Here is a 14,911-nt window from a genome sequence, read left to right on the forward strand (position 1 = left end):
ACCATAAAAACTTATTCATAATCTTATATAAATTATTACATTATTAATTATAAAATAAATAAATTAAGTATTTATATCATATATAGCCTGTCGTCTTGTTCTTGCAGTATCCCTTATCCAGAAGTTTTTGTACTTAGAATATACAGTTCTAAAAATTAGTGAATTAATATTTATTAGTCAAAAATCTTAGTTTTTGAATGAAGTAATACTCACATAAACACAAATAAAATAGGTATAGTTAGAATGACATACATAAAAATCATTAAACAAAAATGACCAAATTCAGTAGAAAACATGTTATCAGTTTTAGTTACGATCTTGTATACAGTAATTAAACAAAATGTCGAGGCAGAGTTCATACAGGTTTGAATAGAATAAAATCGCCCTTACAATAAAATAATAATTTTTTCAGTTTTCTAATAATTTATGAATTTTAAAATAAAGTAATATCCATACCAAGCTGATTGTTATCTATCATTTTAGATGTTAATGAACTTGTAATAGTTACAACACTACCGTGACCTAAATACACCACAGCAACTATAAAAAGAATATGATATATTATTTAAACACAATACAATATTATGTAGATATTTTGAAAATATCAATAAAAATTATGAAATTAAAGTATAAGTTATTACTTATTATAATACTTACTAATAAAAATTTTCCATAATTGATTTGAAATAACGTATAAAACTGCAGCAATGATATAAATAATGCAAGCTGCAATTCCAATAACAAGATCGTTTATTTTCATATGGTAACTCAATAAAAATACTGAAAACATAGTACCTGAAATGAAATTAATATATTTTAATAAATAAAATAAACATATATCTTAAATGCACAAATTTAAATAATGCATATTATTACGTAGGTGATGGATATTTGTTGAATTTTAGGAAGAGGGAAGAAAACTTTTCTTTGTTTTGTTCCAAAATAGGTACCTATTTAATACTTTGAAAAATTTTCAATTATTTTGTGGAGTTTTCGATCTTTTTTTTTTTGGAGGGGGAGCTTAGCATCACCCCCCAACCAATCTCCACCTATGACGTATTTATGCATAAGCAATAACTTTTTCTTGAAAAAAAAAACATTTAGATAGATAACTAGTTGATTATTGTAATAAATTTAAAATTTATAATTAAAAATAATCTTTGATGTAAACGTTTAAGAAAAAAAAAAAATTAGTACATAATTTATTATCATTGATACTACAATAAATTAAGTTTATACATTTTAAACTAAAGAAAATACATAGTTTTGATTTTATAAATATAAAAGTAGTTGGAAGTAACAACAATATATATAGATTATAACCATAATATTATATGAAAGTACACACATATTTTTCAAAATTATTCTGAAAATTTTGATCGTTTATTTAATATTTTTGTCGTTAAAAAATTTTAATTTTAATAATATGTTTAAAATTGCTGCAAAAAAAATATGATTTTGTTAATTTTTGTCGAGTGTATAGAAAAAAGCTTGATGCTTTTATGAACAACTAATATTATGAAATTATAAAATGTAAGTAAAATGTAAAAGCGTTTAAAAATAAATAAATAAACATTACTTAGATATTACGTTCCTACATCATATATTGAGCTCAACAAAGTAATAATTTGTATTAAATGTCTATAGGATATAAGTTATAAATATTATAGAATAAACTTTAAAAGTTATATTTATTATTGCGATATTAATTTTTATTAAACAGTTAGTGTAAATAATATATTAATTTATCTAAATTTCTAAAAAAATATTTATTTACTTTAATTGTTAGATCGTGTTGTTAATTTAAATACTGTCTATGAATCAATATTATAAATGTACAAGATATTAATATAAATATTTTTTTTTTTTTTATGCACGATATATGTATTTTTCTTAAAACCCATCGTTACATGTAAGTTTACGAAAAAAAAAAAAACAACTCATAATTACCAAAAATTATTGCCAACATTTTGATAACACTAAAATAAACATAATCTTCATTGTACCACATAAATGATTTACTTATATACTGCATTATTATTTCATATTCACCTAAAATATTGATTGTGGTAAAAAATTATATTAAAAATATATTTATATTTATTATTCATAATACATAATATACATTATACAGCTACATTTATATAATATGTATTATGTGTATAAAGTATATATTATAATAAACTTACTTCCTATTCTTGCTACTATGATTGATTGGCATATTATTAATGTTGCTAGTATGATAGAAAATCCTTTAAATTTGTTTTTAAATAAATCAATGAAACTTCTGAGTACAGAGTGTGGTCTCAACCATGTAATATTGCTGTCATAAGTATCAGAATTATCCTCAATATACAAATAGCCAATCAATATGGCAAACAAATTAAACAATATCGGTACCAAAAATAATAAATACCGATGTAAATAATCGGTGCTTTTTTTAAAAATTGCTATTAAACCCCACCCTATTATCAAACTAAAGGTATATATTGTAATAATTATCCCGTGTTTTAGAGTTCTACCTTCAAATTTTGAATTTTCCGATACATATGACATCACACCAATCCAAAACATATTTCGACCAACATACAATCCAGGAATAATTGATGTAAAGATTACATTAAATGCTGAAGGCCAAAACCAAAAGTGATTCACAAAGTTTAATCCGTCGGTTATAATTTGTCCGATAATTGGTATGAAAATCAAAGGTTTGCGTTTTCTACCATGACTATCGCTCCATGCTCCTGAAATTAACTTAAGTCAATAAATATATAATTTTTTAGTTATGGTAATGAATAATAAGTTAATTTTTTGGTATATTTGTGTATTTTTTATGAGTTAAAATGTAAAAGAATTTCGAAAAATGCTAAATGTCTACATTTAAGTTACACGTATTCACCTTTAAGTATATTTGAGTAACATATTGCAATATTCTGTACACATCACAATGAATAATTTTAAATGGTAAATAGTTGGAGCTATAACGTAAAACTAATCTTAACACATTAATAGTAATCTTAAATCGAAATAAATGTGTAACTCCTCATTCAATACTAATTAAAATTGATTGTGATAATTCAAAAAATAATAATTAAATGATGCATTTTTTATAAAATATATTAATTGTATAACTAGTACAGTTTAATGTCGATTATCCATACCAATAGTTGAGACCGAGAAGGGCGTGGATAATCAATTTATATATAAGTAATAAAACAATATAATATTATATAATAGAATAAAAACGTATTTTTGTTAAAAGTTCATGATATAATTAATTTAAATTTAAAATTCAAAAATATAAAATATGATAAATACATTTTTTTTTTTTTAAGTCTGTAGTGTGGATAATCGACACTTCACTGTATATTACTTTAAATTTACTTTATTTCAAAATTTCTTAGTTGTGTTTTTGGATTGTAAATCTTGCATGATATGCATAATCATAAATTTATTCTACAAACACAAAATATATTAAAAATGTCTAAAAAAAAAAATACATATTGGTTATACATATGAGTATTAATAAATATATAAAGAGTCAATTTTAATATAAAATTTTAAAATATTACGAATTACAACAATGACATTCGTTTATCTTATAAATTATAATGATATAATTTTTTTTTGGTTTTCATTTCCACAGATATAAATTGAAAATATTATCTTTTTAGTAATTTAATCTTAATATTAATAATACAAAAATGTATATTTCTGATTATATAAAAAAACAATTATTACTATAAAATGTATGTACATAATAAAATAATAATAATTAATAAGATACATAAAAGTTTTAAAATAACGATAGTCACAAAAAAATTATGTTAACAACAATTTTAGGTTTGCGTAAAAATTCTCGTTTACTCTTAACTTATTGTTGGTTTTTCTGATTAAAAAAAAAGACTGTGAATTTTTAATTTTGACATCTTTAAAGTACAAACTAGATCAAATTGTGTACCCAAAACTACTCTTGAAAAGGAAAATTAAAGATTTTTCAAATACTTATCGTATACACAAACTTAAAAAAAATTCACACATATGTTTGTAAAATCAATGCATCATAGCTCTGCTCAGAATCTAAAATCAGACAAAATATATTCATGTAGAATGTATTTGTATTTTATGTACATAATTTGTCTCACTTCGATCTCTAATACAAAATATAGTTCTAAACTTATTCTTTGTGATAGTTATCAATTAAAGTATTCGTGATAGATTTCTTTAAGAAGCACTCACTTACTTATAAACATTTTTTAAGGATTAAGTAACTATACGAAATTATGTACAAATGATAAATAACTAATAAGGTTATGTTACGATTAATGTCATTTATATACACAAATAATAATAATATCAAATTTAAAATTGGGCTCATAATAAATACATTATTTTAAAATACGTATTTTTATAAAATTATAGTTAATACTACATAAAGTTTAAATTTTAACATATACGTACGAATAGTTTTGATCAATTATTAATATGCTTTATAGTTGGAGAAACTTTACTCGAACTTCCCCTTGCCCTTTTATACCCGTTGTATATAATCCAAAAATCTGACTTAACGATTGTATACAATATGCAAATCGATTAATTTATTAATTTTCAATTAATTAATTTAATGCATACATACCTGCTAGTAATGCAACAATGAAAGAAATTGAATATTGTAAATACGTGGTGTTCGAATTTACTTGGTGTTGACCTTCATATTCACCTAGTAGGCATTCACCAAATGGAATCAATGGGTCACACGTAGATTTCTGTACCAGTATATTTTGATTAGAAGTAGACACCGTCAGTGCTGTGGTATAAAGTATCGTCACTATTATAAGGGGACGCTCTGGAGCGCAGTCGTATTGTATAAGGTCCATTATAGATTAACAACTGTGTGTTTGAAAGCACTGAAAAAGTACAAAATATATGATATTGAATACCTAAAATACTGCTTGAAGTTTTATCAACAATCTGAAGTGCATCTAGTTGACTGTATAAATCTATAGTATAATTACGTAGACATAATGCGTATGCTCATATGACTTAAAACACTATAATGTTTTAGTTGACTTATCTTGTATTATAGTTAATTGCTAAATAAAAAAAAAAAATTAAAAAAAATGATAAGGCTGTTGTCTATAAGTACTATTATAACTTTTATATACCTAACACACATCCACTAGGTATATATATATATATATGTACCACTTCCATATTAGCGGCTGTAGTAGTTGTAACAATACAATTCTCATCTTCTAGGTAGCTACAACTAGGTATGATCTATAATAATATGTATATTATACCTTTATTTTTCCATTCAAAACATAGGGACGAGTGGAAACTGTTTGATATAATACTGCCACTCAGCCTCACATAATTTATACACCAATTAAAAAAAAACAATTAACAGAGAATGATACCACAGGGTACCTATATACGAGAAACGTGTAAATGCAAATTGACGATTCGACTCGATCTGTTGTTTGAATCTAATAATTAGTGACAAAATACTTCATTTAAATAAAGCAATATTGAGTTCAAACTAGTTAAATAATATATATATATATAAATATATTATATATATATATTATCAATAATTTTACAATATTCAGATTTTTTATAAATAAAATCCAAAAAATCCAAATAACATAATAGTGTACAAAAATAATTTGTTTATTTTAATGAATATAAATAATGATGTATTTTGTATACAAGTACAATTTATTTTATTATTTCAACATATAACAGTACATTTTTAAAATAATTAATAAAACAAAAGTTCAATAACTAAATTAATAGGTAAAATGTATTTATATTTACAATGTTTAGGATGGTTTTGACTGTTTTGTTATGTATGCGATTACATTTTAAATCAAATTATTTTGATGTTATTCCATCTTCTATTGATTTCAATTGTATTGCATCTGATTCACCATTTTTAGTTTCTTTTTCATTTTCACTTAGACGATATTGTTTTATGTCATCCCATGGTTGTACTTCACCAGATCCAAAAAGTACAAAGATTATAGATGTTGACACCATTATTATCACCATGATCCAAAATACCAAACGCCATTCTAAAACGGTTCTCTAAAATATTTGAAAAAATATATAATATGTTATATTCTTTGATACTAGATAGTATAATATAGACTAGATAAATATTAATCTAGAATAAGCATTTGAAAAAAGCAAAATATTAAGATATATGGCAACTTATTAAAAAAAATAAATAATTTGTGGCGAACTAAATGTCCATAACAAAATTTATTTATTATCACTTGTTTCGTAAAAAACTATTCATGCAAGATGATATGATATACTAATACATTACATCAGTACTACTATTACTTGTATTTTTTTTTTTTTTTTAATCATGACGTTATACACAAAAGAGTGAACAATTAAATCATAAAATTGAAATTGAAATAATACCATAGATTATACTACAGTTTATCGACTTATTTTATATACAGCTTATATCAAATTTACTAATTGTTTTGCTTAAATAATTATCTGAAGTGTAAATATAAAATCAACTAAATTAAATATAAAAATAATTACCTACAAAATAAAAAAATATTTTTAAGAATTAGGACAAAACATGCTATATAATATGTAATATTTATATAAATAAATATTGTGTATGTAGTATTTTCAGTATACAACTATGATTTAAGTAAATCAATTGAAATTATTGCTAACTATTTTTTAATTTGTAGCAATGTATACGTAAACTTACATTTGGAGTAAGTATTCCTACGAGGTATGGCGTGGCCATTCCTGACAAACACCCAATACCATTTACCATTCCCATTAGTGTAGCTGAATAATTGGGTGATAAATCAAGTGAATTAATACGTAAGCTAGGATAGCAGAATCCCATAAGGGCTACACCCAAGGTAAAACACAATGTTGCAAGGATTTTATTACAACCAACAAATGAAGCACACATCACTCCCATAGCGGGACCAAGATTTCCTGAAAAGATATACAATTTGAAATTATTTTTATATCATTTTGATAGTGATATTTTTACTCAATGTTTATACCTATTATGGCATATATTTTTCGGATATTTGTAACATTCATCATTCCATTACTTATTAAACGATCGGCTAGTACACTTGCAGCAACTGATGTTGCCCATTGACCAAGAAATGGGATTGATGACAAAAAACCGTTCTAACAGCATAAATATTTTGAATTAATATAAATAAATTTATTTATTCATTGATAAATACTTTTTGATTTTGACTTACTTCAGTCACAGAAAAGTGCAAAACATCACTCATATACTTAGGAAGATCGCTGATTAAAGTGAAAGCACCCCAATCGTGTCCTGCTCCAGCGATGACCAATGCCCATACAGGCCTAGACCTTAAAATGGATTTCCAAGGTGTAGGGGTAAGATCCTGTATACATAAATCAATATTATAATTCATACTATGTTTTAATAGAGAAGGTCTGACCAAAAAGCTGTCCAAACCTTCTTCCTTTCTAGTCTTCCAATAGATTTTTTTAAGTAAGCCCGCTCTTCGTCCGAAATGAACGGATGGGAATTTGGATCGTTATAGACGAACATGCACCATAATAAAAACCAAATGATCGAAACACCGCCGAAAAAGTAAAAGACGTTCGGCCAACCACCAGGTATGTACCGCATAATAAACCCGCTCAAAAAATTCGACAGAATATTACCGATTTGTGCACCTAATACAAAGTTATGCGAATAAGTTATCCTGCGTGTATCTACTTTAATTTTAATCTCGTATGTATCGTATTACCTGCAAACACTAGCGTGGCAAACTTTCCTTTTTCTTCGGGTGGTGCCCACTGCGCTAAGAGTGTGCAAAGCGCTGGGAACGTCATACCCTAAGCGGAAAAAAATAAAAACGCACTGTGTACTTGAATACAAAAAACTGAATCAAGTGTAAATAGAAAAGGATAACATTATGTATGTAGATACATAGTTAAAACTAAAATAATGTGATTAAACTTGGTTTACATTAAACATTCAAAAAAATATATATATAAATTTAAATGATAATGAATTAATTAGCATTTATCCATTAAATATAAAAAAATAAGGTATTTTTATGATTTTTAAAAAGTTTATACAAAATTGTAATCTTAATATAGCATAGGTTATATAATTAGTAATTAATATAGGTGTGTTTCTAGAATTTTTTCAGGTGGCTTCATACCTTCATCGGTCTTTATATTAATATAATATTTATTATAAAATAGAAGCATATTATAACTTATTTCATAAAAATATGAATTATAATATATAACAAGTTTATTTTTTAAATAAATATACCGTCCCCTGCTTATACTACTAATAATTAAAAATTACTTATTCGTTCATTATAATATGTATATTATACTATATATATACGGTACACTTATATAATTTTTTATTTTTAAAGTGTTGTACAAAGATTAATAAAATGTATAATATAATAAGTTGTTTGCTAAAATAGTATACGTATTCTAACATAAAATTAAATCATTAGTCATTAGTTATTTTTAATGGGGAAGAAGGTAGATTACAAACTGTTCAATTTAATTATTAATTATTTATACATTTATAATAATTGATAATGAATAATAAAGTACGTATATAAAGCACGAGTATATTCATGATAAATAAGTATATATAAGTACGTTATTGTAAAATTTGTAAAATACAAATAGATGATAGTTCAAAATATTGGATGTAAATATATTAATATTTTATTAAAAACAAAAATAATTCATTTTATATTACACGTTGTGAAATCTTATTCCAAAACCTTCGTATTTAGTTATGTTGTATTATAATATAAATAATATGTAAAAAAAAAAAAAAAATAAGATAGGAAATATTGCTCACTTTTATTTTTAAATCATCTATGGACGTTATAATGTACAAGCCTAAACATTAACAAGTTAAAAAGTTAAAATTAAATTACTTTTAACTAAGTTATATGAAAAATCTTACTTTTTTAAAACTAACTTCCAATCTAATAAGTTAAAATTATTAGTTTTATATTATATAGATACTAATTAATTATTTTTATACTTACGTTAAGTCATTTTTCCCCCGCATATAAATCTTATATATTATGTATAAACTATTGTTTTAATAAATAAAAAGTTAAAATACTCATAAATATTATTTATAACGTTATATGTATTATAAGCACTACATTTTAAACTAAAAAGTATTGAATTCACTGGTTCTGGATTATAATATTTTGATCCTCATTTAAAACAAAATAATATGAGTATATATCTCAACAAAATACATTAATTTCAAATATTTCAACACTGTCTGATTATTTGGTCATGTGTTCAAAGATCTCGGTGTCGTGATGTCTTAACAAATTAAATTGTCAAAAATAAATAACTTATAAAACGCATTAAATATATAATTAAATAATATAAATTTATTATAAAAATTATTAATAACGTCTGATAGTTTGGTCAGCCACTGGATTGCGACCATTTCTGTCAATCGATCTTATACGCATTACTTTTATTATATGCATTTGTTCTTTTGCCGTACCTATTTCTATCAAATAAATTTATTGTACAAGGACTGAAAATAATCAGTTAAAAAAAATATGTATCTGGTTCTAACCAAGTTAATGGTTACCATCCCGTTCAAATTTACAAGTCAAAAATATAAAAAATGTAGTAACTTTACGCTCGACTTGCATTCTTCCGTGTAAATCCGAGTCGACGAGTTAGTGCGATCACGTCGACTCAACACGTGTCTTTAAATATATTATAACAACAATCAACTGTATCGTCCTCGGTGACGATATCAAACAGTACGATAATGCGATAAACAAACAATGTATGGGTTAGGTAAACAGTATGGTGGGCATTACCTCGCCGAGTCCTTCGATGAACCGCAAGTAGGTCAACGGCTTTGACCCGATGTACGCTACGAACGGCGTCATCAACGTAAATATGGCCGTGCACAGGATGCCGAAGCCCATGGTGTGCTTGCCGCCGTACCTCTGGGACAGCACGCCTCCAGGAACGTGCGTGAGTATGTAACCGTAATAGAACGCCGACAGTACCTCCCCTTGGGTCTCCTCGTCCCAGTCGAACCGTGGACGGTTATCATGCACGCGCCCCTGCGCCGGTGCCGTGATCGTCGCCGACGTCGTCCGGTTGGACGCCATAGAGGAGTGCCCCGCCGTCACCAACAACGGACAGAAATCGTGTTTCACGACCGTCAGCGGATCGCTGTGTCGCCCCTGTTCCACCACAGGCATCACCATTTGCGTGAGCGTGATGCCCAGGCACGCCCGCATCACGTACGCCATCGTCACACCCAACATCCCCATCACGGCCATCACCCATCTCTGGGATATGCGTCCTGCACAGCCGGAAAACCGGAACGACCGGTGTAAAAAAATAAAATAAAATACATCAAACGACACGTCAATAGCACACAATATTACGTATTATTCAACTGCAAACCTTTTTACCTTCAATTATAATTCAAAAGTTAAAGCTGAGTCGAAAAGTTAATTATTATTTAAGCTATTCAATTTAAAAGTGGTTTTATGATTTTTAAATTTATATAAAACAATACGTTAATTAAAATCATTTTTATTACATATTATCTATAAATTATATAGTTAAATATTATTATTTTTTTTTTTTATTTAATTACTCGCCATTTAAAAAATTATTTTAAATAGATAAATACAAATAAGTATTCTTTGATTTAATAATTTAGTTGGTGCAAATGTCTAAACGTCTAACCTTAACTACTATATCTACTAGTTACGTTAATACCTACTACACTTTTTACTATTTACTGTAATATTAAGTAATAATTAAAAAAAAATATATGAAATGTTACAGAATCGCTATTATGTAGGAAGTAACATAAAAGTACCAAGTAAAGCCGGTAAAAAAAATAATAATATTAAAGAACTTCTTTTTAATTGAATTAAATAAATACTTGATCTTCATATTAACTTTTAACTTTTACGATTAAATTATATATTATTTGTTAACTATAAAGAAAAATATAACTTAACGTCAATTTAACTGTACTATGGCATAAGTTTAATTATTTTTAAATATTTGTATTTAACTTTATACTTTATATACATTAACCTATCTTGTATGTCTTTCAAGGAATGATTTTATAGGGGTTAAGATACCATGAGCTTAGAACCAAAAGGTGTTAAATTGTTAAATCAATTATTTTTTTAAAATCTACTTTCTGTACATAAATATTTAATAAAAGCTATCCTTTATGATTCAAATTCATCTATAACTAATTAATGTCGTTATTTAAAGAGTTATCCAAAACTACATAGTGTTAAATAAATACAATTTACAAATATATATTAGTTATATTCTATGTATAACTTAATTAATTTTCAAAAATTATACTACTTTTTAAATGCCATATAAAGTTAAAAAATTTGCTACTTATAGTACTCAGTCTAGATAGAACCAGTCAATTTTAAACTATGTTAAGTTAAAATCCATAGATTCTATCTTAAAATTAGTAAGTCATAATATTGAAAATTAAAAGTTACTGTTTAATATTCATTGTGTCAACCATATTATAAATAGTATATATACATGTTATATTCTATACTATATACATATCAACAAAATAAATAATAGGACCATCTTAATATTTTGGTTATAACGTCACTATAATATATCTTTTTTTTATTTAATCGAATTATTTTTCCCGAAAAACATGATTTTCCTAAATCCTAACTGAATAAAAAAAAAAACTACAAACATATAAAAGGTTGTATTTGTAGAACTTTTTGATTATTACCTGTGAGTTTTTGCATGTTACATAATTTATAATGTTAAATAATGAGTGTAGTCCTTTATGTAAAATTTTTCTATAGACAAAAACAAATTTCAAGATGTAACGTAGAATAACTATTTCCATTATTATATTTTATAACCATTAAAATCGTTCATTACCAAAGAAGATATTACCTGTTGAGTTTAAAAGTAGTTTGTGAATAGTTTGATATTTTGATATAACACCATTTTTATAAGTAAATACAAAAAAAAAAAAAAAAAAACAATAATTTATGTCGAAATGGATAGAACTAAATTATTATTAATGATTCAGTAATATGTACTTAATTTAAAATTAAGTAAAACATATCCATACAAATTAAAAGAATAAGTACATTCGATGGTGGATTAAAGAATAAAAAAAATTGGTTTAAACACTAACTGTCACTTCTAATCTCTATAAGTCATAAAAATAAAAATAAAATGCCTACTCATAAGTGATAAATCATAAACATGTTATAGAGTATTGTAGATGCCTTTAGATACCATAATAAACTATAAAGTATTAATTATTCTTATTTTATTTTTAAAATTATATTCTAATAAATGTAAGAAAAATAATTTTTAAAACATCAAAAGATCTCAGTCTTCATAACAGTTAATAGGGTGAGTTTAGTACTTACGTATGATTAATATTTTTAAATTGTAGATCTGATAGGTAAAATATATGGCCTATATTGACCTCGACATTGTCATTTATACGATTAGATACTATTGCTTAATGATTTTCATTTATAAATGTAAATATAATGTTATCATTATCGTGGGATGCGGGGTTAAGGTTATGTACATCAATTATTATAACCACGATAGCATCATGAAAAAGTTCTTGTTGGAAAAAATAATATTATAAATATTAAAAGCAGGCTTACAGATTTTCAGGATTACAGACATTTCTGCAAATGTCATCAATGTTAAAAAAAAGAACCATGAAAAATGTTGATCATAGTATAATATCATACCTAACAGAAAATTTCAATATTTTGTTTACTTCAAGAAGTTAACTTAACCGGGAAAAGTTTGAGGTACTTAATACTTGTAAAATATTTTATGTATTTTCTACCCTTGCTTTCACTCTTGCGTACAATGGAATAGTGTTTATTATTAAATATTAAGAATAATTATTTTATTTAAAAGTCTAAAAAACAAAAAAATATATTTGCAGAATAATATAGTAATTATATAACGAAAAAATTAAATGCACTGGAATAATTGTAAATTTATAAGAAATTATTAATAATGTCAAGACTAAAATGTAATCTGTTGGATGACATTATAATTGTAATGACTAATAAACAGAGATAATTAAGTTTGAAATCTGCTTTCCACAACAACTATTTTATATGATTACTGATTTGTGACTGTTTATTATATTGCTGTATATGTTTAATGATAGCTTACTTTTTTTCTTTTTTTTTGATAAGATACATTTTAAAGTTTTAATAATTAAAAAATTATTTTAATTGATCATTTTTATTGTTAAAATCATAATTATTAATGACTAATCGAACTCCACACCAATACGTTTATAAATTATTACTTTATTCGATTTTTATGAATCATAATGCATTGATAAATTAAATATATCAACCAAAAAAATGTTTGAATACATCAAAATGTATTTATATATCTCGTATAAGTATAAGTAGTCGATACAACTTATTTTAAATTTTACAATCTGATTTATCAGATCATAATATAGGTAAATAAAATTATTATTTTTTTTTAGACGTAATTCATTTTCATTTTAACAACGATTATTTTTCACAGTTACTTATGTAACTTATGTTTTAAATTAAGAATAAAATAAATATACCTAAATTAAGAACCTATTTGTTATTGACGCCATGAAATAATTATTTTTCCAAGAATAAATACATGTTTATTTTGTTTAAGAAATTATTTTAATTTATCAATGGTGTATATATCGTTTTTAGAATTTTTAAAAATACGATTAATAGACACATTCATAATAACTAATAAGTATAAAATACGAGGGTAAGATACTTAAAATAAACATATTAATATAAATAGACAAACGTTGAGTAGAGAAACGCCTATTAATGATACTCATAATATTTCTTATAATTTACACAAAATACATAAGTAATAAGAAAATATGAAATCAATAAAAAGAAAAAGAAAACAATATTTCGGGTAAAGGGTTTTTCGTTTATTCAAAACTCGCATTTCTATCCTTAATTCTTTTATTTAAAATTTAAAGATATGAACTTAAGTTTTTATTTTACTATGAAGTTTTATTCAATTTAGTTAATTATAATTATTAGAGTTGTCACGTCAAAAAATGTAAATAGTAATTAAAATGTTCTTATTATTGAAATACTAACGATTAAGACATCAAAGTATGACTAAAACATAAATATTCACATTTTAACTGCCACAAAATTAAATAAATAATAAATCATACAAAAATTTGGTGTCTAATTATTTACATTATATAATTAAGTGAATAATGATTTTCTAGTTAGAATAAAACCTCAAAACAATATATTATAAATTATATCTAATAAGTAATACGTACTACGAGAGAATTATTGCTTAATATTTTATTATAAATAAGAAAAATAAGCTATTAACATTTGTGGGATTAATATTTACTTACGTGAGTTAGTTTTCATGGTTTATAATACTGTTCTCCTGATGTTTGTGTGTATATATATATATATATAAGAATCTATTATTTTGAACAATAATTTATAGATGGCTGTCGTAATTTGTCCGAGAAAATTAAATTTCAAAGTTAGTTTCTCGACCAATTGACTGATTATAGTAGTAATACCGTATACGAGAATCATGAAAATAATTTAATATTATACTATATTTATATTTGTTTAAGATCCAAAGCGTGATGTTTCTGTTATAATAGTATTTTTAATCTGCAGTCGAGTTTGGCTATATCTACACAATATAATGGACCGTTTCTTCACAATTAATTGTATTGAGACACGAAATAATACTGTGGTTGTGCTATTCGAACAGAGCGAGTGGGTGATTAATTCGCTCTTATTTTGTATACCAATCATCTTATCTGAGTTAATAT

At 24.7% G+C, this 14,911-nt stretch overlaps 2 protein-coding genes across 2 annotated transcripts; both read right to left on the bottom strand.

Annotated features, from left to right (window-relative positions):
- Positions 1 to 9: 9 nt before the first annotated feature.
- Positions 10 to 5,910, bottom strand: LOC112594095. Its single transcript, XM_025338722.1, has 8 exons — positions 5,821 to 5,910; positions 4,637 to 4,907; positions 2,190 to 2,744; positions 1,951 to 2,052; positions 658 to 795; positions 457 to 540; positions 214 to 385; positions 10 to 148 (listed from the first exon to the last, which is right to left on the bottom strand). Exons 2-8 carry the CDS (start codon positions 4,875 to 4,877, stop codon positions 64 to 66), a joined length of 1,377 nt encoding a protein of 458 aa, XP_025194507.1. The 5' UTR covers positions 4,878 to 4,907; positions 5,821 to 5,910; the 3' UTR covers positions 10 to 63.
- On the bottom strand, positions 5,768 to 14,832 carry LOC112594085 (sialin-like). Its single transcript, XM_025338711.1, has 8 exons — positions 14,474 to 14,832; positions 9,882 to 10,378; positions 7,788 to 7,875; positions 7,490 to 7,713; positions 7,263 to 7,415; positions 7,053 to 7,185; positions 6,743 to 6,981; positions 5,768 to 6,090 (listed from the first exon to the last, which is right to left on the bottom strand). The coding sequence occupies exons 1-8, from the start codon at positions 14,487 to 14,489 to the stop codon at positions 5,878 to 5,880; spliced, it is 1,563 nt and encodes a 520-aa protein (XP_025194496.1). The 5' UTR covers positions 14,490 to 14,832; the 3' UTR covers positions 5,768 to 5,877.
- Positions 14,833 to 14,911: the final 79 nt, after the last annotated feature.

Source organism: Melanaphis sacchari, unplaced genomic scaffold (genome assembly GCF_002803265.2).
Source record: "Melanaphis sacchari strain LSU unplaced genomic scaffold, SCAv2.0 Contig0_pilon_pilon, whole genome shotgun sequence".
Lineage (NCBI taxonomy): Eukaryota > Metazoa > Arthropoda > Insecta > Hemiptera > Aphididae > Melanaphis > Melanaphis sacchari.